At 41.9% G+C, this 25,346-nt stretch overlaps 1 protein-coding gene across 3 annotated transcripts in view; it reads right to left on the bottom strand.

Annotated features, from left to right (window-relative positions):
• idua (alpha-L-iduronidase) overlaps positions 1–25,346 on the bottom strand; it is a 262,582-nt gene that overhangs the window by 126,228 nt on the left and 111,008 nt on the right. For all 3 annotated transcript variants that reach the window (XM_043674018.1, XM_043674019.1, XM_043674020.1), the window contains 2 exons: positions 10,566–10,648; positions 3,396–3,503 (listed from right to left, as the gene is read on the bottom strand). In XM_043674018.1, the coding sequence (XP_043529953.1) occupies positions 3,396–3,503; positions 10,566–10,648 (191 nt within the window). The remainder of the gene's footprint in view (positions 1–3,395; positions 3,504–10,565; positions 10,649–25,346) is intronic.

The following is a 25,346-nucleotide window of genomic DNA, read 5'->3' as shown; positions in this document are numbered from 1 at the left end:
TGAGTACTTGTTAAACTTTTTATTCTTATGCTGGACTCGTTTACTATTCGTTCAATTTTGTACCAAATACTTTATGGGGAGCATGTTGGCCCTGTACTGTTTCCTTCTTAACATGTCCCACTGCTCTAACACAAATTTATCTTGAAATATCTGCTCCTAGCCCAGTCTAGCCAAATCATGTGTTTTTCTATTGGAATGAAGTTGTCGCTGAATGTATCATCTAATTAAGGTTATCCTTCCCCCAGTTAATAAATTAGATTACAAGCCCTTCCCTCTCCTTTCCATAAGAATCTTGAATTGAACAGTGTTATGATCACCCTCTGAAAAATGCTCCTGCACTGAAGACACCACTTGCTCAGCTTTGTTATCTAAAATTACGTCCAGGACCATGCCCCTCTGTTGTAGGGCCTTCTTTATACAGGTTTATAAAGCTGCCCTGGATGTGTTTTTAAGAATTCTGCTCCGTCTAAACCTTTCATACTATGACTACCCAAGTTAATGTTGGGAAGTTGAAATTCCCTATTATCACTATCCTATTTCTTTTACACTTCTCTAAAATTTGCGTACATATCTGCTTTTCTATTTCTCTCAGACTGTCAGGGGCCTTTAGTACACTCCCAGCAATGTGATAGCTCCTTTTTGATTTTCAGGTTCTTACCACATGACTTCATTTGAGGAGCCTTCTAAGATGTCATCCCTCCTCACTGCTGTAATTGATTCCCTGACTACCTCAACATCCCTCCGCTTTTACCTGCTTTCTCGCCTCAAGACCGTTTGTCCTGGAAGATTGAGCTGCTGAACTTGCCCCTCTCAACCATGTCATTCTCTCCAATAGCCAATAGCAAATATTCCAATTATATCTCCCACATTTAAGTCTCGATCATTAATGTATACCACCAACAGCAAAGAATTCAACACTGAGCCCATTGAAACATCAATGGAAATCACTTTCACAAACTCAATTGGTGGTAATTACCCTTTATGCCCTGTCTATGAACAAATTTTGGTCTTAACTCACCACATGCCTCTGTATCTCATGGGTTTTATTGTTTTCTCAACAGTCTGCCATGTGGGAACTTTCAATTGAAATATATACAGACAACTCCCTTTATCAATCCTCCTGGTTTCTTCCTCAGAAAATTCAATTAAGTTAGTAAAACATAACATTCCCTGAATAAAGCCAAAATGACTATCCTGATTAAGCCTTTCCATTAACTGCCAAAACTATACCTCAACACTGATTCTAAAATTAAAATCAGAAAATGCAGAGAAACTCAGCAGGTCTGATAGCATCAGTAACAAGAGAACCGAGTTAGTGTTTTGAATTGATAAGACCTTTCTTCAGAGCACAGAACATATGTCTGATTCAGAACATTAATTGTGTTTCTCTCTCCATAGCTTCTGCCACCTGTACTAAGTTCGTCCAATACTTCCTGTTTTTGAGATTTTCAACATCAGCACTATTTTGTTTTTTATTGATCCTTGTAGTTTTCCCACCACCAAGTTTAGGCTGATAGGCCTATAATTATTTAGCCTATCCCTCTCTGAATAATGGTACAATGCTTGCTGTTTTCCAATGCTCTGGAAACTTGCCCATACCAAGTGAGGATCCAAAAATGATCCAGAAGTGCAACTATTATTTCCTCCCTGCTTCCTTAAACAAGCTTGGGTACAATTCGTCTGGCCTGGCTATTTACCCACCTTCAAGGTGTTCAATCCCTCCAGTGCTTCCTTTCTGGAGCATTTATTTTCTAAGCATAGTCACCTTGCAACAATATCTCTATTATGGTGATTAGGTCTCAACCATTATTTCTACTTATGCTTCCAGTTCATCTATCTTTCTGCAAATGCTCCATGCCTTCAGATAAAGATCCTCTAGTTTTATTTTTTGATTTATGTTTTGTATAGATCATATTTGCTGATGAAATATTACTGTTAAAGTTCAAAGTTTGTGAGAAGATTTGTAAATATTACTGTTAAAGTCTTTACCCCCTTGCTGACCCACTCTACTGGTCTTCAATTGTTTAATTGCTTCAAATTTTCTCTTTAGATTTCTAAATCTCCCTTGACTACTTCTCCCATTATTTTATTTTAAAGCTCCATTCACAGCCCTAGATACACAAATTGTTAGGATACTCACCCCAACTTGTTTGAAGTGGAGGCCATCTCAGCAAGACCACTCCCTCTTTCCCAAATACTGATGCCACTGCTCATGAATCAAAATCCTTTCATTAATCATAGAATCCCTGCAAGTCTGCACTGGTCCTCCAAAGGGCATCCCACCCAGACCCACCTTGCTCTCCCCCCCACCCCCATAACCATGCATTAACCATGGCTCATCCACCTCGCCTACACGTTCCTGGACACTATGGGACAACTTAGCTTGGCTAATCCACCTAACCTTCACATCATTGGACAGTTGGAGGAAGCTGGAGCATCAAGTGGAAACCCACACAGATACGGGGAGAATATACAAATTTTTCCTACAGAACTTTTTCAGCCACACTTGAAATGCTCTAATCTGCTTGACTCCATCCCGGATAGCCACAGATGTTTTTTATTTATGAGGTTATGCCTTTTAATTTATGCTCAAATTCTCTCAGAATAGTATCACTGATTTTGCCTTCGTTATTAGCTCTAACATATATTTCAAGAACTGCTCACCGAATCATAGAATCCCTATATAGCGTGGAACGAGGCACTCCACATTCATTTACAGAAGGAGGTATCTTTAATCTAGACACAGAGCAATCAGCATAATCTTTCTAATTCCTAGTTGTGGCTGAACAGAATAATAGCTATTCCCTGACTACGCTGACCCTATCAAGATTACATTCTTTCTCACTGCCTCCAATTGAATAGGTTCCTGCGTCATGTCCCAACTCCGTTATCTCTCCAAGTTGTCATTCTTGTTCTATTTCATACAGGTAGCAAGTATGTTAATTGGAAGCTGGCATTTTCCTTCTGAAAATGGAGGAAGGAGGGGAAGATTAATGTGGACATGACAGTGCATGTTCACTGTACTTTGCTAGCCCTCTCTACCTTACACCTGCCAGAAAATTGATGGAACAGGACCAGACAGCCCTTATCAGTGCATCTTTTAACAATGTTGCTGTAATCAGCTGAGACCAATTATCTCTGAGCAAGCAAGGATAATAACAATTCCTATAAATGTTGACCTAACAGATATTGATTCCAATAGACTGGACGTTCTTGCAAAATTAGCAATGCATGAACTTTGTAAATGTTAAGTGGCAAGAAAATTTTAGGAAAGACTGCTTCAGATTTAGCATGTGATTTTCTAAGTATCTGTAAAATAATAATTGTAATTTATTATGTTAAAACTCTGAAATAATACTGCTAATATTCATTACAAACTGCTCTTATGCACTTACCTATGTATCTTCTTGCTAAAAGCATGATCAACTTTCTCCACTCAAACACCTGATTTTTCTCTTCAAAATTGGTAAAGTATCCTGATGGATTTCCCATGAGCTCAAATCCTATATAATGTAAAAGGGGAAATTTATTTCTTTACAAAATATTTAATCAAGCAGACTTGCCAATTAATGCAATGAACTGTACAGTTGTCAATTTAAAATTGGTATATGTTGTGCTGATTAAGCCTTTAGTACAATGCAACAGTGAATATAAATAGAATATAAATATATAATTAAAAATTGGACAGCCGAGATGCAAAATTTTCAGCGTTATGTTAAACCTTATGAGTGTAGAGTTAGAGAAGCACTTGCATAATTCTAAGCATGCATTTGGAAAAATAAACTGCATCCACAATGTAAGAGGCTGCAATAAAATGAAAAACATCCAGAGACCGTTAGCCATTAGAGTTATCAATGACAAAATTGCATGCCATGACCCTCAATTCACTCTAAAACTCTCATAATAGAAGTTTAAAAATTATGTCTCTCTCTTGGCACGGTGGCTCAGTGGTTAGCACTGTTGTCTCACAGCGCCAGGGACCTGGGTTCAATTCCCACCTCAGGCAAATGTCTGTTTGGAGATTGCACATTCTCCCCATGTCTGCATGGGTTCCCTCCAGGTGCTCCGGTTTCCTCCCACAGTCCAAAGCTCCATTTTGCCGGAGAGGAGGAGTGGTGAAGTGAGGGCTGCCGGGAAGGGTGAATTTTCCCGCATTAAAAGGGACTTACCTCAGGAGTCAGGCCTCCATTTGCTGAGAGGTGCGAGGGAGGAGCGAAGGACCTCTGGGAAGTTATATATTTGTGTAGTTGTGTTACCTGAAACACTACTCGAGTAGTGTCTCCCACTCATCCTCCTCCTCGAACAAAAAAAAAAGGTTCTGTGCGCCAGATTGGTAATTTAGAATAGTGGGAATGGAGGTGAGGGCAGTTGAATGTTCCTCCAGCAGAATGTGGGAGATAAGGGTCACCACTAGTGTCCCTGCTGACTACATCTGCGGGAAGTGCACCCAACTCCAGCTCCTCGAAAACCGTGTTAGGGAACTGGAGCTAGAGCTGGATGAACTTCGGATCATTCGGGAGGCAGAGGGGGTTATTGAGATGAGTTACAGGGAGGTAGTCACTCTTCAGGTACAAGAAAAAGGTAGATGGGTTACAGTCAGGGGACGGAAAGGCAACCGGCAAGCAGTGCAGGGATCCCCTGTGGCCATTCCCCTCAACAATAAGTATACCGTTTTGGACACTGTTGGGGGGGGGGGGGGGGGGACTTACCAGGGGAAAGCAGTGTGGCACAGGGCTCTGGCACAGAGTCTGTCCCTGCAGCTCAAAAGGGAAAGGGGAAGAGGAGCAGAGCAGTAGTCATTGGGGACTCCATAGTTAGGGGGACAGATAGGTGGTTTTATGGGGACGAGACAGACTCACGGTTGGTGTGTTGCCTCCCAGGTGCCACGGTTCATGATGTCTCTGATCGTGTTTTTGGGATCCTTAAGGGGGAGGGGGAGCAGCCCCAAGTCGTGGTCCACATAGGCATCAACGACAGAGGTAGGAAGAGAGATGGGATTTAAGGCAGAAATTCAGGGAGTAGGATGGAAGCTTAGAGCTAGGATGAGTTGTTGTCTCTGGTTTGTTGCCCGTGCCACGTGCTAGTGAGGTGAGGAATAGGGAGAGAGAGGAGTTAAACATGTGGCTATAGGGATGGTGCAGGAGGGAGGGTTTTGGATTCTTGGATAATTGGGGCTCTTTCTGGGGTATGTGGGACCTCTACAAGCAGGATGGTCTTCATCTGAACCAGAGGGATACCAATATCCTGGGGGAGAAATTCACTAAGGCTATTGGGCTGGGTTTAAACTAATCCTGCAGGGGGATGGGAATCAAAATTGTAGTTTGAGTATAGAAAAGGTTGAGAGTAGGAAGGTCCGAAATCAAGTTTCAGGGACGCAAAATGGCACCGGCAAGCAAGAAGTTGGTTTGAAGTGTGTCTACTTCAACGCCAGGAGCATCCGGAATAAGGTGGGTGAACTTGCAGCATGGGTTGGTACCTGGGACTTCGATGTCTAGCCATTTCGGAAGACATAGTTAGAGCAGGGAGAGGAATGGTTGTTGCAGGTCCCAGGATTTAGATGTTTCAGTAAGAACAGAGAAGATGGTAAAAAATGTGTCATGGGGGACTTCAACTTTCCAAATATTGACTGGGAACACTATAGTACGAGAACTATAGATGGGTCAGTTTTTGTCCAGTGTGTGCAGGAGGGCTTCCTGACACAGTATGTAGACAGGCCAACAACGGGTGAAGCCACATTAGATTTGGTACTGGGTAATGAGCTCAGCCAGGTGTTAGACTTGGAAGTAGGTGAGCACTTTGGTGATAGTGATCACAAGTCTGTTATGTTTACTTTAGTGATAGAAAGGGATAGGTGTATACCACTGGGCAAGAGTTACAGCTGGGGGAAAGGCAATTACGATGCGATTAGGCAAGATTTAGGAAGCATAGGATGGAGAAGGAAACTGCAGGGGATGAGCACATTAGAAATGTGGAGCTTATTCAAGGAAAAGCTCCTGAGTGTCCTAGATAAGTATGTACCTGTCAGGCAGGGAGGAAGCTGTAGAGCGTGGGAGCAGTGGTTTTCGAAGGAAGTGGAATCTCTGGTCAAGAGGGAGAAGAAGGCTTATGTTAGGATGAGATGTGAAGGCTCAGTTAGGGCGCTTGAGGGTTACAAGGTAGCCAGGAAAGACCTAAAGAGAGAGCTCAGAAGAGCCAGGAGGAGACATGAGAAGATGTTGGCGGATAGGATCAGGGTAAACCCCCAGGGCTTCTATAGGTATTTAAGGAATAAAAGAATGATGAGAGTAAGATTAGGGCCAATCAAGGATAATAGTGGGAAGTTGTGGGTGGAGTCAGAGGAGATAGGGGAAGCACTAAATGAATATTTTTCAACAGTGTGCACTCTAGAAAACGACAGTGTTGCCGAGGAGATTGCTGAGATACAGGCTACTAGACGAGGTGGGATTGAGGTTCACAAGGAAGAGGTATTAGAAATCCTGCAGTGTGTGAAAACAGACAAGTCCCCTGGGCCGGATGGGATTTATCCTAGGATCCTCTGGGAAGCCAGGGAGGAGATTGCCGAGCCTTTGGCATTGATCTTTAAATCGTTATTGTCTACAGGAATAGTGCCAGAAGACTGGAGGATAGCAAATGTGGTTCCCCTGTTCAAGAAGGAGAGTAGAGACAACCCTGGTAATTATAGACCAGTGAGCCTTACTTCAGTTGTTGGTAAAGTGTTGGAAAAGGTTATAAGAGATAGGATTTATAATCATCTAGAAAAGAATAATTTGATTAGGGAGAGTCAGCACGGTTTATGTCAAGGGTAGGTTGTGCCTCACAAACCTTATTGAGTTCTTTGAGAAGGTGACCATACAGGTAGATGAGAGTAAACCGGTTGATGTGGTGTATATGGATTTCAGCAAGGCATTCGATAAAGTTCCCCACAGTAGGCTATTGTATAAAATGTGGAGGAATGGGATTGTGGGGGAGAAAGCAGTTTGGATCAGTAATTGGCTTGCTGAAAGAAGACAAGAGGGTGTGGCTGATGGGAAATGTTCATCCTGGAGTCCAGTTACTAGTGGTGTCCTACAAGGGTCGGTGTTGGGTCCACTGCTGTTCGTCATTTTTATAAACGACCTGGATGAGGGCGTAGAAGGGTGGGTTAGTAAATTTGCAGACAACACTAAGGTCGGTGGAGTTGTGGATAGTGACAAAGGATGTTATAGGCTACAGAGAGACATAGATAAGCTGCAGAGCTGGGCTGAGAGGTGGCATATGGAGTTTAATGCGGACAAGTGTGAGGTGATTCACTTTGGTCGAAGTAACCAGAATGCAAAGTACTGGGCTAATGGTAAGATTCTTGGTAGTGTAGATGCGCAGAGAGATCTCGGTGTCCAGGTACACTGATCCTTGAAAGTTGCCACCCAGGTTGACAGGGTTGTTAAGAAGGCATACAGTGTTTTAGCTTTTATTAATAGAGGGATGGAGTTCAGGAACCATGAGGTTATGCTACAGCTGTACAAAACTCTGGTGCAGCCGCATTTGGAGTATTGTGTACACTTCTGGTCACCGCATTATAAGAAGGATGTGGAAGCTTTGGAAAGGGTGCAGAGGAGATTTACTAGGATGTTGCCTGGTATGGAGGGAAGGTCTTACGAGGAAAGGCTGAGGGACTTGAGGCTGTTTTCGTTAGAGAGAAGGTTGAGAGGAGACATATAAGATAATATAGATAGGGTGGACAGGGAGAGCCTTTTTCCAAGTATGGTGACTACAAGCACGAGGGGGCATAGCTTTAAATTGAGGGGGGATAGGTATAGGACAGATGTCAGAGGTAGTTTCTTTACTCAGAGAGTAGTAAGGGTATGGAATGCTTTGCCTGCAACGTTAGTAGATTCGCTAACTTTAAGTACATTTAAGTCGTCATTGGAAAAGCATATGGACGTACATGGAATAGTGTCAGTTAGATGGTCTTCAGATTAGTATGACAGGTTGGCGCAACATCAAGGCCGAAGGGCCTGTACTGCGCTGTAATGTTCTATGTTCAGTTCAGGTGAATTGGCCATGCTAAATTGCCCATAGTGTTAGGTGCATTAGTCAGGGGTAAATGTAGGAGAATGGGTCTGGGTGGGTTGCTCTTCGGAGGGTCGGTGTGGAAGGGTCGGTGTTGGGCCGAAGGGCCTGTTTCCACATTGTAGGGAATCTAATCTAATCTCCTCTGCCCAGTTTCTAAATTCTAAATGGATCCTTTGGGCTCATACAAAATTCATCTGTTGCTCAGCTGATGCTGTCATGGTAGATATCTTATAATTTTCAGTCTGTTGTTTGCTATGAAAGCAGTACATTAGAAATATGAAAAAGTAAGTTAGTTGGGTAGACACAGTGTTCAGAGAGAGTTGCAGATGAGGTGGATTAAAAAATGTGGGCATTTTTTGGAAAATATTTTTTCAAAGTATGGTAAGGTTTTCCTTACATTTCCAATCCATGATTAGACCAAGTAAATTGCTATCCCTCAATTCCTTCATGCTTTTCATTTTTCCTATGAATCACCTGCTTAAACATTATTTTTAAGGCATTATAATTAAGGTTAATGGATTCCTGCTTATACTTTTATCATGCACTCAGGGTAACAGCAGACTGAAAATTATAAGGTGCAGATCATGCCAGCATCAGTGGAAGTGAACAGCTTCTGAGCCTCAGGGTATGTAAAATACGTTTTATAGTCATTTTAAAACAAAGGTGATTTAGGGGAGACTTAATAGAGGTTTTTAAAATTATGAATTATTATGATAAAGCAAATAGGAAGTAATTACTTCCGTGAAAGTGGGTTGATAACCAAAGGACACAGATGTAACATATTTGGCTCAAGGACCAGAAAATAAATAAGGAGAAAGTTCTTTTGAAATGGAATATACTGCCTAAAAAAATTGTTGAAACAGTTTCTTTTGCAACCGTTCAAAAGGAAATTGAATTTCTACTTGAAAAGGAATAACTTGCAGAGTCAAGGGCAGAGGTAGGATAGTAAGACTAACAAGGTAACTGAAAAGGGACAGAAAAGGTATGTAAGGGTAACTAGTCTCCTCCTGTCCTTTTTCATGCAGCTTAGAAGCATTTTCTGCAATAACTTATTTCGCCATTCCATCTGTATACTATGAATGATCCTCACTGCCTTTGACAGGGTCAAACATCTTCATTCTTATGTTCTACACACAGTAATAGCTTCTTAAAGCTGACTTTGTATTTTACATGATAAATACTAGTGTTGTAAAGACCATTTTTATTTTTTAGACTGTGAACATAAAATGGGAAAGATACAAATTTAAACCAAGGATCTGTGGAAGATGATGATATAGCTTTAAAAAAAGTGAGTTACCAGAACAGATTGTATCTTAGAATCCATGTAGAATCCCTATATGTGCAGACTCCCGAACAGCATCCCACGCAGACCCTAACTTATCCTTGTAATACTGCATTTCCCATGACTAATCCACCTAGCCTGCATATTCCTAGATAAATCACTATGGGTGATTTAGCACAGCCAATCCACCTAACCTGCATATCTCTGGACACTAGTTACACCCTGTCAATTAGTGTGCTCTATGTCCTTATAACCTCTCCTGTCACTTAATCAATTCCTTAGCTAGATCAGCAATTTACCTTCAGTTTCATGAGCTTCAACTTCAGTTTAGTCTCATATGAGGCATATTATCAAATGTATTTTAGAAGCCCATATAAATAATATCCATAGACTCACTATCCACTAGACATACCTTAAAACAAAATCAAATCAGGTTCATGAAGCATAATCTATTTTTTAGGAATAATGGAGTGGTCAAGTTGTAACTTAGAGCTAACAGCTAAGGGCAATACTGTTCCTATATTGTTGGGTATGATAGTTGGTGAAAGGTACAGCCAGATTCTTTAAGTTATAAGAAATCATTAGTTAGTCATGCTTTAGTTAATCCCAGCATACTGATACAATCATGGAATGGGAAAACAGTCTAGGAGACAATTGCGAGAATCTAAAAATGGCAGTGTGAGAAAGAGCTTGGAGAATTTAATTCTCCAACAGCGTAATAGACACAAAACAGTGGACAGTGTGGCAACTGGATTGCGTTTCCAGAGTAGCAGCACCCAATGACATGTTAGGCCCAATGAAGGATACTAAAGTAGGTACAACGGAAACAATGATCCATTTAGTTTTCAGTGCGGAATTGGTACATATTCATTTGCCTATATAATAGCTTCTACATAACAGAAGTATCTAATTGGCTGTAAAGTGAATGTAACATGATGATGCAATATAAACCAAATTTTAATATTTGATTTAAGTGCCTCTGAAGTTCAATTTGAAGTTCTAAATTAATTCAATGTTCTTCCTGCTATGTATTTACCAAATGTATGTAACTTATTATGTTCACATTTTTCTAATGATTTATATGTGATCAGATGCTAAACTGTGGTGAAAGATCAATGGAACCGCTGGAGAGACTGACTGGCTAGATACTAGATTTCTATCATTTTCTCCCATTGATATAAAGGCAATAGGTCAGAAGAAACCCTTTGGAAATTTTATTCCTGTAACATACCTGGCATAAGCCCATATTGCCACAGAAGGTGAATTAAATTATCCAAGTTCGTGAAGTTGTACAGAAGTTTGCCATTCATTTCCCTGCTCAAACAGGAGAGAGAAAAAAAAAGTTTAGCAACATCTTTGCAATAAATTAGAAAAGGCTAGTTGTGTTTTCCTCATTCCTACCTTTTTCACATCCTTTCTAACACAGAAACTATTTCTATCACCTACAAAGTGCACAATAAAAAGTCAAATTATTTATTTCAGGAAAATGCTTTAGCTTTATACTGTTTGCATCTTTTCCGCCAAGAGTGTACTATATGATCACTGCTATGTGATGTGCATTATTTTCTGTTCATACAAGAAAAATAATTTTTGGAATCATTTTGTACTGCAGAATTTATTTGAAGATACTCTTTTAGGATAACATTTTATGCAACACAGCTGTTAAAAACAGGTGTTAGAAATTACATGCTGTGAATATATGTTTGAGTGTGAAATGTTTACAATTTAAACCTCATTTCTACTGTTTTCATACATGATCAGGAAGCAATATTTTTGCAAAACATTTGTCATAGTATTTGATGTAACAAATAATTCACATACATTTCTGAAAAAATAAAAATGCTTTTTTAACGTGCAAGTGAAAATAGGATTCATACTGCAAAAACTGAATTCTTATTAATCAACTGCTGCCAAGTTAGAACTCAGCAACCTTTGTGTCAACTAAGGACAAACTACACACAATGCAAACCTTTTAGTTTAAATAGTTTGAAAGCTCATAACATAATTTTATTTTAAACCACCCTCCTCCCAAACAACTCGGATATAGAACATAATATAAAAACTGAAAGTGCTGGAAAAACACAGCAGGTTTGGCAGCATCTATGGAAAGAGAAACAGAATTAACATTTTAAATCCAATAGGATTCTTCTTCAGAACTCAAGGAGCCCAGAAAATAATAGTTTTAATACTAATACAAAGGGGGAGAAAGACCAATTTGAACAGTGTAGTCCTGTTTGCCCTGTAGTCATGGCTAAGTGGCTGAGGCGATGGATTTGAAATCCATTGGGGTCTTCAGCAGAAGTTAAAGCACTACTGACTTCATTTCTCATCTTCATGATTTGGGATGGCACGGTTGCTCAGTAGTTAGCACAGCTGCCTCACAGGGCCAGGAAATTGGTTTGATTCCAGTCTTGGGAGACTGTACGGAATTTGCATGTTCTCCCTGTATTTATTTAGGCTTCTTCAGTGTGTTTTGGTTTTCTCTCTCAGTCCAAGGACATTCAGATTAGTTGGATTAGCCTTGCTAAATTGTTTGCACTGTCTAATGATGTGTAGGCTAGCTAGGTTAGCCAAGATAAAAATGTAGGGTTAAGGGGATAGGATAGGGGGCTGAGTTTGGGTTGGTAGTGACCTGATGGGCTGAATGGCTCTTTCTACACTGCAAGGATTCTATATTTCTATTCTAGATGGTGATGGTGAGCAAAACAAAAGGCAAATGAGTGTTAATAGTATAAAAGGAATGACATAAATGAAGACTAGGTGATGATATTATTAGTAATAGGTGCTAATAGCAGAAACTAAGTCAGCTCTGCAGATTAAATATATGAAAACAAGACACAGTTGGGCAGTGTAATCAAAATGGGAGGATGGTATTCGTGGTCTGAAGTTGTTGAAATCAATAGTGAATCCTGAAGGCTGTAAAATGCCTATGGGGAAAGTGAGATGCTGTTACTCCTGCTTTCACTAGAACACTGCAGCAGCCTAGGACAGAAACTTTAGTTTGAGAGTCATACAATCTACTGAAATGGATGAAGAGGTGTGCGGAATGATTGAACAGTAATCAAGCAGAGGTAATAGTCCTTGTGGAATGCTGGTGGTAAAAAAGGAGACACGGAAATGTATTTGGTTGGGACATCCTGCTGAAGATGGCAGAAATCACAGGATGATCCTTTTAATACAGAAACTGGAAGGAGGAAGTGAGTAACCCTGTATAGTATAGTAAAGCGCAGCAGGTCAGGCAGCATCCAAGGAGCAGGAGAATTGACGTTTCGGGCATGAGCCCTTCTTCAGGAATTCCAGTGAATTGGCCATGCTAAATTGCCCGTAGTGTTAGGTAAAAGGGGTAAATGTAGGGAATAGGTAGGTTGCGCTTCGGCGGGTTGGTGTGGACTTGTTGGGCCGAAGGGCCTGTTTCCACACTGTAAGTAATCTAAAAAAAAGTATAGTAACCCTATACTCATTCTGGGAATGAGAAAAGGGTGAGGGCGGAAGTGTGAAAAATGGGTTGGACATGGCTGAGGGCCCTGTCAACCACGTGGAGGGGGTGTAGGGGTAGGCATGGGAGGAAACAGTCCATGGCTGACAACAGAGGAAGACATCTTGTAAGCACCACGTTGGAAGGTGGCATCATCATAATCGGTGTGATGGAGACAAAAGAAAACTGCAGAATAGAATGGAGTCCTTACAGGAAGCACATGTGAGGGTATAGAACATTATGGCAAAAATCAGGCAAAAGGGAACAAAATGGGGACTCAATACAATACCTTCAAAAGGGATGCAGTCATCACAATATTGGATCGGCTCACACCCATTGCTGCTTGATAATTAATATGACTGCAGTGTACAGCAAGTGAGAGTCACATTGAGTAATCGCATCTCTTAGCAGGGAATTCCCAAATCCTAAAAGGCTAACAGCAGTTGAATGTAGTCTGCAATACTTAAGGTCAGTCTGCATCGTTTAATGGGAGGTGCACTTAGCCAGACCAGTTACTGGAAGTCAAGTTCTAACTGATATTGACTTAGCAAAGAAGCAGGGATGGTATGAGAAAGAGGAACTACAATTTTCCGATGCTGCACTGGAGGACTTAGTCAATAGTATACAGAAAAGGAGAGATGGGCTCTCCCAAAAAAAGGTCAGGATGGCCTACAGCCAAATCCTGTTAACAAATGGGTTCGGTGCCATTCCTGCACACAGGACTGAGCTTTCAATAACCTCACCAGGAACAGAAAACCAGGGATTTTCGTGCAGATGTCAAGTCCTGATGACCCAGGATGATTTTCTGTAGTCTCGGTTAGTGAATACATTTTCAAGTACAATATCCGTTAACTTCATCACTAGACTCAGACCATACAAAGATCTATCAATCTTTATTATTGTCACAGCTCATTTGCCTTCACATCTCATCGGTTATATACACTGTCAACTATTCAAGCATAGCAACCACATCACCCAAATAAAATGCATCTCATTCTACAGCACAAGAAGGTGAAGTGTGCTTGTCAAGGTGATACACCATGCTACATATCCTTGCTCCCTTTAGAAGAAACTGATATTAGTCAGTTGGCTGAGGCTGACATGGAAGTGGCAGGGGCGAAATAAAAATAATAAAGTCATCTTCTTACACAATCCTCCTGCTCTCATCCCCTTCATTCCATAATCTATTCTGATTAGCTGCAAATGCTGTAAGCACCTCTTACACCACCACCCTCTTTTCCACAATCTACACTTGTGCTGTTCTCCTTTCAGATATCAAAGAAATGTAACCTGGCCCAAGTATTGATGGAAGGACAACAAGGTGTAGAAGCAAGAAAATTGCAATATTTACACAATTGAGACTTACAGGCACCACTTCGTAAATTAACACAGTGTATATTTTAGACAATAACTGAGATACAGATTGTCCGTACATGATACACTGCAAATGAATGGGCTTCAACCAAGACATGTACACTTCCTTAGAGGATGAACTTGTATACAATTTCTGATGCAAAAGGGCAGATTATAGAAAAGGGGCTTACTCACTGTAATGCTTAGGACATTGACAAGCCTGCAAATGAAGGAGTATTGGTGGATTGGGGGGTGCCTGCCATCAATGTTGCATAGAGTTGTACAGAGAACATGTACCTCAGTCTTTCCTACACAGAAGTGGGGGCCATCTTCATGTGCATCTTATGTACAGAAGTTTGAAACAACAGCTTTACAGATTCAAACTGACAAACCTTGTTTGAATGTAGAAAGTCAACTATTCGATTCTATGCAGCCAACTACTTTAAAAAAATGTTCAGTGGATGTAGACTTCATTGGTTGGGTGAACATTTAATGCCCATTTCAAACTGTCCGTGAGAAGGTGATGGTGAGCTGCCTTCTTGAACCACTGTAGTCCATTTGGTGTTTATACAACCACAATGCTGTTATTACAGTGGGAGTTTCAGGCTTTTGATTCTGCCATACTGAAGGAGTAGTGACATATTTCCAAGTCAGGATAGTGAGTGACGGCGAGGGGAACCTACAGGTGGGTGTTGCCCATATATCTGCTGCCCCTATTCTTGTACATGATTGTGGCTATGCATTTGGAACATGCCGTTTAAGGAACATGCCGTGTAGATGATACACATTGTTCCGGAGTGTTAGTGCTATGAATACTGTTAAGCTTCTTGAACGTTGTCAGAGTTCATCCAGGCAGATAGGGAGCATTCCATTGTACAAGTGACTTATCCCTTGTAAATGATTGACTGATAGGAGGAGTCATAATTTGAAGATATTAGGGGGAAGGCATAAAGGAGACGTCAGAGGTAGGTTCTTTATACAGAGAGTTGTGAATGCAATGGAATGCGTTGCCAGCTGTGGTGGTGGAAGCAGTGTCATTGGGGACATTTAAGCGACCGCTGGACATGCACATGGATAGCAGTGGGTTGAGGGGTGCATAGGTTAAGGTATCATATTTTACATTAGGATTAAACCTTGGCACAACATCTTGGGTCAAAGGGCCTGTTCTGTGCTGTACTATGTTCTATGATGAACAGCTCTCGAGACTCAAAAAATTTTTTATTCACTGCAAGATTCCTAGCTGCTGACTTGTTCTTCTAATCATGCTATTAATATTGCTAGTTCAGGTTCTGGTCAATGGTAACACCCAGGATGCTGATTGTGGGGATCCTGTGATGGTCAGATCTTCTCTTGTTGGAGAGAATAATATCCTGGAACTTGTGTCACACTTGTTCTGGAACTTGTGTTAGAACAATCCTGGATATTGAAAAGGTCTTTCTGCATTTGGAAAGGGACTGTTTCAGTATCTGAGGAGTTGTGAATGGTGCTGAATGTGTGTGATCATCACTGCACATCCCAGCATCTGATCTTATATTGGACAGAAAAATCATTATTGAAGCAGCTGAAGATGCCTGGGCTTCTGTAGCACCTGCCATACAGTGTGTTTTAACTCTTATATCTAGCAAAAGAACTGTGAGTCGACTCGTAATAATAAACAATAATACTCATTTATTTGACACAATTAATACTATCACAACAAAATACACTATGAATTAGCAATTTATGCTACAAATCTATCTTGTGCTTTAACTTAACTCTAAATGATTAGATACCACCACACCAGAACTTGGTCGTGCTCCATGTGGTGATTTCGTCTGGTTGTCTTTTCCCAATGATCTCTGGAGTGCCTTCTCTTCTCAGTTGTTGGTCTCGAGTTACTGCACTGAGCGCGGTGTTGTGGTCATTCTTATTCTCCAAAGTCTTTGCATCTTTTTGGGTGAGTCTTCACCGTTCACCAATGGATCAATCAGGCTCAATAACCTTGATCGATCAGACCCAACCAGGCATTGGCATGTTGATGGCAGGATGGTCCTTAGGCATCCATTCCTGGAGGTGCTGGGCACACATAGCCTCCTCCAAATAAGGGTGTAAGATGCCACGTCTGGTGTCGGGTACACACCTCAATGTTTCCAATTGCCCTGAGGATGACGTTCCATTGACTCCATTCAAATCCAAATTCGGGTGTGTGTTGTAGGGTCTGCAGCTACCAGGTTTGTTGCAAATTGTCTGTTGGTAATTGCAGCATGTTTATTAACACAGTCACTTTGGTCAAGGTTCGTTTTCATTTCCCAGTATGCTTTAGTTCTTGTCCATTTTTCATCAAATCCATTATAAACTTTATCATTTTGAGCAGCCCATCCAGCCACAATACTATCCTGTGGAAGCCCTGCAGATGTCAAGCTTAGAACATAGAACAATATAGCACAGAACAGGCCCTTCGGCCCATGATGTTGTGCCGAACATTTGTCCTAGCTTAAGCACCCATCCATGTACCTATCCAATTGCCACTTAAAGTTCGCCAATGATTCTGACTCTGCCACTCCCACAGGCAGCGTATTCCATGCCCCCACCACTCTCTGGGTAAAGGACCTACCCCTGACATCTCCCCTATATATTCCACCCTTCACCTTAAATTTATGTCCCCTTGTAACACTCTGTCTACTCTATCTATTCCCCTGATCATCTTATACACCTCTATCAAGTCACCCCTCATCCTTCTCCGTTCCAATGAGAAAAGGCCTAGCACGCTCAACCTATCCTTGTACGACCTATTCTCCATTCCAGGCAACATCCTGGTAAATCTTCTCTGCACCCTCTCCAAAGCTTCCACATCTTTCCTAAAGTGAGGCGACCAGAACTGCACACAGTACTCCAACTGTGGCCTAACCAAAGTCCTGTACAGCTGTAACATCACTTCACGACTCTTTAATTCAATCCCTCTGCTAATGAACGCTAATACACCATAGGCCTTCTTACAAGCTCTATCCACCTGAGTGGCAACTTTCAAAGATCTATGAACATAGACCCCAAGATCCCTCTGCTCCTCCACCTTACTAAGAACCCTACCGTTAACCCTGTATTCCGCATTCTTATTTGTCCTTCCAAAATGGACAACCTCACACTTGGCAGGGTTGAACTCCATCTGTCACTCATCAGCCCAGCTCTGCATCACACCTAAGTCCCTTTGCAGCCGACAACAGCCCTCCTCACTATCCACAACTCTTGAATGTTGTTGGAGCTGTCCTCATCTAAGCAAATGTGCCTTGTAGATGGCTAACAGGTTTGAGGGACTCAGGAGGTGAGTTACTAACTGCAGGATTTCTAGCCTCTGACCTGTTCTTCTAGTCACTGCATTTTTATTACTAATCCAATTCAGTTTCTGATCACTGGTAACCCCCAAGATCGATAATTAGATTTTCTCTTGATCGGGATAGTCATTACCTGGCATTGGCATGGTATGAATTTTACTTGTGACCCGTCAAGCCAAGACCAGATATTCTCCAGGTCTTTCTGTATTTGGTTAAAAATCACACAACACCAGGTTATAGTCCAACAGGTTTATTTGAAAGTAGTAGCTTTTGAAGCACTGCTTCTTCATCAAGTGGTTGTGAAGCAGAACCATAAGACACAGAATTTATAGCAAAAGATTACAGTGATACAATGATACATTGAACCAACCTAGATTGTTAAGTCTTTCGTCTTTTAGAATGGTTTGCAGGTTTTGGTTATTTAATATGTATGCCCCAAAACTTCTTTCAAGTCACATTCTCAAGACAATTTAACGTTTTATAACAAAAGGTGTCATCTCAGCTCAGACAATGCCTTAAAGGTGCGAGGTTAGAGTATGTCTGTATCCCAATTTTGAGTCAGACTGATTCTATTTCCAAAGTGGAATTTACAAATATTATACAGATTGACTGCCTGTATTGACTGCTTGCAGGTTCTACAGTTTTTGAGCAAAATAGAATGCATCTGCAAATACAAATCCACCCCATCAAAAAGTATGTGTGCACGCATGGACAGGAGAGAGACAGAGTGAGTGTGTACATGTGCGTGCACATGAGAGAGTGTGTGTTTGTGTGTGTGCGAGATGGTGTGATGGGGTATAAGCCTGTGAGAGGGTGCGTGGGTATGAGTATGGAATGTGTGTGTGAGTGTGAGTGTGAGTGAGTGTGAGTGTGAGTGTGAGTGTGAGTGTGAGAGTGTGAGTGTGAGAGTGTGTGAGTGTGTGTGTGAGAGAGAGAAAAAAATAGTGCAGTGGGGTCACCTGCTCCTTCAAATTATTTCTGTATTTGGGTACAGATTGCTTCAGTATCTGACAGCCACAGATCCTGCACAATCAACAGTGAACAACCAACTTCTGACCCTACAATCAAAGGAAAGTCATTGATGAAGCGGATGAAGATGGTTTGACATAGGACACTACTCTGTGGAATTCCTGCAGAGATGTGCTAAAGCTGAGATGAATGATCTCCACTAGCAATTAACGTGCAAGGTATGACTCCAACCAGGAGAGTTTTCCATCTGATTTCCATTGACTCCAGTTTTGCTACAGCTCTTGATGCTATATTCCGTCTATTGCAGACTTGATGTCAAGAGCAGTCACTCTCACCTCACCTCTTGATTTCAGTTTTTTTGTTTGAACTAATGTTCTAATTAGGTCTAGAGTTGGGTGGTCCCAGTGGAAGCCAACCTAATGTTTGTGAGCAGGTTATTTGAGTCAAAAGAGATCTATTTGACTGCACTGCTGACAACCCCATAACATCACATTTACTAATGATCAAGGGTAAACTGAGAGGGTGATAATTGGTCAGGTTGGATTTGTCCTGGGCGTTTGTTCTTATTGCCAGGCAGATTCTACTGCTGTACTTGAACAGATTGACGAGGGGCAAACAGCACTTATCTTCAGTACTATTGCCTGAATATTATCAGGGAGTTTGCAGTTTCCCTACCCTCAGCTATTTCTTCAAATCAAACAGATTGAATCAAATTGGCTGATAAGTGGCATCTGTGATGCTTGAGACCTCTGGAGGAAGCAGAGATGAATCATCTACTTGACACCACTGTTTGAACATTGTTGCAAATACTTCAGCTTCATCTTTTGCACTCATGCTCTGGGCCCTCCTACTGTTGAGGATTGGGACATTTGTAGATTCTCTTCCTCCACTGAGTTATTTAATTGTCCACCATCGGTCACAATTGAATGTGGTAAAACTGCGGAGCTTAAAGTGATCCAATAGTCAGAGGGAAATTGAGATACAAATATGTAGAGAGATTTCAGATATATGTAAGAATAATAGAATTGTAATAGTAAGGAATTTTAACTTTTCTAACATAGACTGGGACTGCCATAGTGTTAAGGGCCTGGATAGGGAGGAACTTGTTAAATATATTCAAGAAAATTTTATCAACATGTAGAAATGCTGACTAGAGAAGGAGCAAGGCCTGACCTTCTCTTGGGAAATAAAGCAGGGCAAATGACTGAAGTGTTAGTGGGGGAACACTTTAGGGACAGTGATCATAATTCTCACCAACATTTACAGATGCACCATAGAAAGCATTCTATCTGGATGCAACACAACTTGGTACGGCAACTGCTCTGTCCAGGAATGTAAGAAACTATAGAAAGTTGTCAACACAGCCTCCACATCAACACGCAAGCCAGCCAACCATCCATCCATTGACTCCATCTACATTTCTCAGTGCCGTGGAAAGGCAGTCAACATTATCAAAGATCCCTCCCACCCAGTTATAATCTCTTCCAATCTCTTTCGTCAGGAAGAAGATACAAAAGCTTAAACCTCGTACCACCAGGTTCAAGAACAATTCCTTCCCATTGGTACTAGATTTCTGAATGGATGTTTCAAATTTCAAATCTAATGTTTATTGTGCTTGTTGTACAACTTCTTTGCAGCTGTAACTTTGTATTCCTCATTCTGCTCAATCACCCTGTGATCTTTGTGTCTTTGTACGTTATAATCTACCATACTGCACACAAACCAAAACTTCTACTTAGATACATGTGGTAATAATAAACCAAATCAAATTCTATTAGTTTTAAAATATTTATGGAAAAGGATAGGCCTTGTAGAAAAATTAAAGCTCTGCATTGTAGTAAGGCCAATTTAGACGGTATGAGACAGGAACTTTCAAAAGTTGATTGGGGTAGACAGTTCACTTGAGAATGTGTATAGGGTAGGCAGGCAGGGAAGGAGTTAAGTTCTGAATTTTGTGAAATACACTGATAAAGGGATGACTGGTAATCCGAGGTTTTCAAAACTGACATAATGAGAATTCATAGACAGTATGTTCCTGTCAGAGTGAAGGATAAGCCTGGTATGAGTAAGAAACAATGTATGAAAAGAATAAGAATAAAAGGAGGAGGCATATACCAGGTAAAAAAAAGCTGGGATAAAGTGAATCTTGTGATGTGCATCAGGTGCATTCTTAACAGGGAAATCAAAAAGGACGAAAACGGAATATGAGATAACTTAGCAGATGAGGTTAAGGATAATCCAAAGATATTCTACAAGTGCATTAAGAGCAAAAGATCAACTATGGAGAGACTAGGGGCCCTTAAAGATCTACAAGGTTGTCTATCTGCATCAGTATTTATTGTGGAGAAAGGCATAGAAGCTAGGGAACTCAGGGAAATAAATATTGACATCTTGAAAACAGTCTACATGACTGAAGAGCAGGTGATGGCGGTCTTAAAAATAAAGATCGATCAATATCCAGGATTTGAGCAGGTGTATCCCTAAACATTGTGGGGAAGCTAGGGAAGAAATTTGGGAGACCAGAGCAGATCTAACTGTATCATTTATTTCAGAAAGGCTGCAAGAAGCCTGGAAACTATAGACCAGTGAATCTGACCTTAGGGGTGGGTAACTTGTTGGAGGGAATCCGAGGCATAGGATTCACATGTATTTAGAGAGGCGAGGAATGATTAGGGATATTCAGCATGGCTTTGTATCTCTCAAACTTGACTGAGTTTTTTGAGGATGTGCCAAGGACATTGATGATGTTAGAACGGTAGATGTTATCTACATGGACTTTAATAAGCCTTTGACAAGGTTGACTGGTTAGTAATATTTCATCCATGGGATTTAGGAAGAGCTTGCCAAATTGGTACAAAATTGGCTTGATGGCAGGAGATGAGGATGTTGCTGGAGGGCTGTTTTTCGAATTGGAGGCCAGTAGTGTTCCAAAGGGATTGACTTTCCAAAGTTGAGAAAGTGAGGTCTGCAGATGCTGGAGATCAGAGTCAAAAAGTGTGGTGCTGAAAAAGCACAGTTGGTCAGGCAGTATCTGAGAAGCAGGACAGTCGATGTTTCAAGCATGAGCCTTTCTTCAGGAATGAAGAGGTGGCACAAGGGAGCTGAGAGATAAATGGGAGGGGTGAGGCAGGGCTGGAGTGAAGGTAGCTGGGAATGTGCTAGGTAGACAAAGATAGGGGGTGATGGTGATAGGTCTGAGAAGAGGTTGGAGCAGATAGATGGGAAGGAAGATGGACAGGGAGGACAATTCAAGAGGGCTGGATCTGGGATAAGGTGGGGGGAGGGAAATGAGAAAACTGGTGAAATCCACATGTGGTTGGAGCGTTCCAAGACAAAAGATGAGGTGTTCTTCCTCCAGGCGTTGAGTGGCTAGAGTTTGGCGGTGGAGGCGGCTCAGGACTTGCATGTCATTGGCAGATTGGGAGGCAGAGTTAAAAAGTCCGGCCACAGGGTGGTGGGGTTGTTTAGTGCGGATGTCCCAGAGATGTTCTCTGAAACAATCCACAAGTTGGCTCCCCAATGTAAAGGAGACCACATCGAGGGCGATGGACACAGTAGATGACGTGTGTGGAAGTACAAGTAAATCTCTGTGGGATGTGGAAGGATCCTTTGGGGTCTTGGATGGAGGTGAGGAGGGAGGTATGGTTGCAGGTTTTGCACTTCCTACAGTGGCAGGAGAAAGTGCCGGGAGTGGAGGATGGATTGGTGGGGGGGCATGGACCTAAGAAGGGAGTTGGGAATGGAATGGTCTCTGCTGAACGCAGATAGGGTTGGGGAGGAAAATATATCTCTGGTGGTGGGGTCTGTTTTGTAGGTGGCAGAAATGACAGTATGTGTCCAGAGTTTGGTGGGGTGGAAGGTGAGGACCAGCGGGCTTCTGTCCTTGTTGTGATTTGAGGGGTGGGGTTCAAAGGCGAAGGAGCAGGAAGTGGAGGAGATGTACTGAAGGACATCATCAACCACATGGAAGGAGACATTACAGTCATTGAAGGAGGCAGCCAACAGCGATGTTCTATGGTGAAACTGGTCCTTCTGGAAGCAGATGTGGCAGAGGCAGAGGAATTGGGAGTAAGGGATAGCATTTTTACAGGTAACAGAGTGGAAGGAGGTGTAGTCCAGGTAGCTGTGGAAGTCCATGGGTTTGAAGAAGATGTCTGCATTGAGTTGGTTGCCAGAAATGGAGATGGAGAGGTCCAGGAAGGGGAGGGAGATATCAGAGATGGTCCAGGTGAACTTGAGGTCAGAGTGGAAGATGTTAGTGAAGTTATCTAAGATTACAAAAGGATTTTGATCATTTGGGCCAATACGCCGAGGAGTGGCAGGTAGATCATCGTGGAATGGAATGAACATAGAATCCCTCATGTGGAAACAGGCCATTCCACCCATAAAGTCCAAACAGCCCCTCTGAAGAGCATCCCAACCAGACCCAACTCCTCTACCCTATCCCTGTAAGCCTCAAGGCTAATTCATCTAGCCAAGACATCCCTGGATGCTATGGACAATTTAGCAAGGCCAATCCACCTAACCTGCATATCTTTACATGTGGGAGGAAACTGGAGCATCCAAAGGAGACCCATGCAGACAAGGATAGACCACGAAAACTCCACACAGTCGCCTGAGGGTGGAATCGAACGTGGGTCCCTAGCGCTGCTAACCACTGAGCCGCTGTGCTGCTCCCATGAAGCTTAATTTAGACACATTTGGCTGACATGTTGCAGATGTACAGAGCATTGGTGAGGCCATTTTTGGAATATTCTGTTCAATTCTGGTCTACCTTCTATAGGAAAAATGTTAAACTTGAAAGGATTCAGAAAAGATTTATAAGGATGTAGCCAGGTTTGGAAGGTTTGAGTAAAGGGAGAGCATAAGTAGGCCGAGACTGTTTTCTCTGGAGCATTGGGGGCAGAGGGATGATTTTATATAAGTTTATAAATGTGAGGCATGGATAGGGTGAATAATCAAGGTCTTTTTCCCAGGGAGCACACAGTTTTAAGGAAAGACGGGAAAGAATTCAAAAGGACCAGAGAAGAAACCTTTTCACACCTTGCCGTCACTAGCGGTGTTCCGCAAGGATCTGTTTTGGGACCATTGTTGTTTGTCATTTTTATACAATAGTCATATTTTGTTATATTGGTTTTATTGATTATTTTTGTGTAAGTCTTGCTTTTGAATACATTTGCTTGTTTCTTCCAGTTGTTTCCAATACATCTGGATGTGTGTTTACATGAACAATAAGTTGACCTTACAACATTAATCAGTAACAACCTTCACCTGGAAGTGTCAGTATGATACATGCCGCAGTATCGAGTGGATGGGAAATAGAGTGGAGTTGAAACCAAAATGAAAAACACTATTCTGAAGCCCCTACCTGAGTCACAGCCCTAGCATGGACATCCACATGGAGGTGACCAAATGTTCAGAGTATGTGGGTAGGGAGGCAGGATTGAATAGGAGTGGGGTGAGGCACAGTTTCCAGGGTGAGACGCAGGCAATAAAGCAGCTTCAGGCTCCATGATATGAGACTCAGCACGACTTCCTTCCACTTGTGTCTTGCTGGATCTGTGAAGGGTAGGCTAGCCCAGGTTGTGGAACAGAGTCACCTCGATGACACTTATTCAGCGAGTCGTGAGTTCATGGAATTCCCTGCCAGTAGCAGTGGTGGACTCTTCCTCATTATGGGCATTTAAGCGGGCGTTGGATAGGCATATGGAGGATAGTGGGCTAGTGTAGGTTAGGTGGGCTTGGATCGGCGCAACATCGAGGGCCGAAGGGCCTGTACTGCGCTGTATTCTTCTATGTTCTATGTTCTAAAGGGTCGTTCCTATGTGGAATGAATTGCCAAAGGAAATGGTAGATGGAGGTACAGTTACAACATTTAAAAGACATTTGGACAGGTACATGAGTATTGAAGGTTTGAGGGGGATATGGACCAAACGCTGGAGGGTGGGATTAGTTTATTTGGTTAACTTGGTCAGCATGGACAAATTGGACTGAAGGATCTGCTTCCTGAGAAGAGTATAAAGGCAGTAAGAGTATACTTAAGAGGGAAATCAGGAGGGCAAAAAGGGGACATGAAATAGCTCTGGCAAATAAAGTTAAGGGGAATCCAAAGGGTTTTTATAAACACATTTAAGGACAAAAGGATAACTAGGGAGAGAATAGGGCCCCTCAAAGACCAGCAAGGCAGCCTTTGTGTGGAGCTGCAGAAAATGGGGGAGGATACTAAACAAGTATTTTGCATCAGTATTTACTGTGGAAAAGGATATGGAAGATATAGACTGTAGGGAAATAGATGGTGACACCTTGCAAAATGTCCATATTACAGAGGAGGAAGTGCTGGATGTCTTGAAATGCATAAAAGGTGGATAAAACCCTAGGACCTGACCAGGTGTACCGTAGAACTCTGTGGGAAGCTAGAGAAGTGAATGCTGGGCCTCTTGCTGAGATATTTGTATCATTGATAGTCACAGATGAGGTGCCAGAAGATTGGAGGTTAGCTAACGTGGTGCCACTGTTTAAGAAGGGTAGTAAGAACAAGCCAGGAACTATAGACCAGTCAGCCTGACCTCGGTGGTGGGCAAGTTGTTGGAGGGAATACTGAAGGACAGGATGTACATCTATTTGGAAAGACAAGAACTGATTCGAGATAGTCAACATGGCTTTGTGCATGGGAAATCATGTCTCACAAACTTGATTGAGTTTTTTGAAGAAGTAACAAAAAGGATTGATGAGGGCAGAGTGGTAGATGTGATCTATATGGATTTCAGTAAGGCGTTCAACAAGGTTCCCCATGGGAGACTGATTAGCAAGGTTAGATCTCATGGAATACAGGGAGAACTAGCCATTTAGATACAGAACTGGCTCAAAGGTAGTAGAGGGTGGTGGTGGAGGGTTGTTTTTCAGACTG

This window comes from Chiloscyllium plagiosum, chromosome 32 (assembly GCF_004010195.1).
Source record: "Chiloscyllium plagiosum isolate BGI_BamShark_2017 chromosome 32, ASM401019v2, whole genome shotgun sequence".
NCBI classification, from domain to species: Eukaryota; Metazoa; Chordata; class Chondrichthyes; order Orectolobiformes; family Hemiscylliidae; genus Chiloscyllium; species Chiloscyllium plagiosum.
The sequence above is the reverse complement of the archived record's forward strand: the minus strand, read 5'-3'. Positions and strand labels throughout refer to the sequence as shown.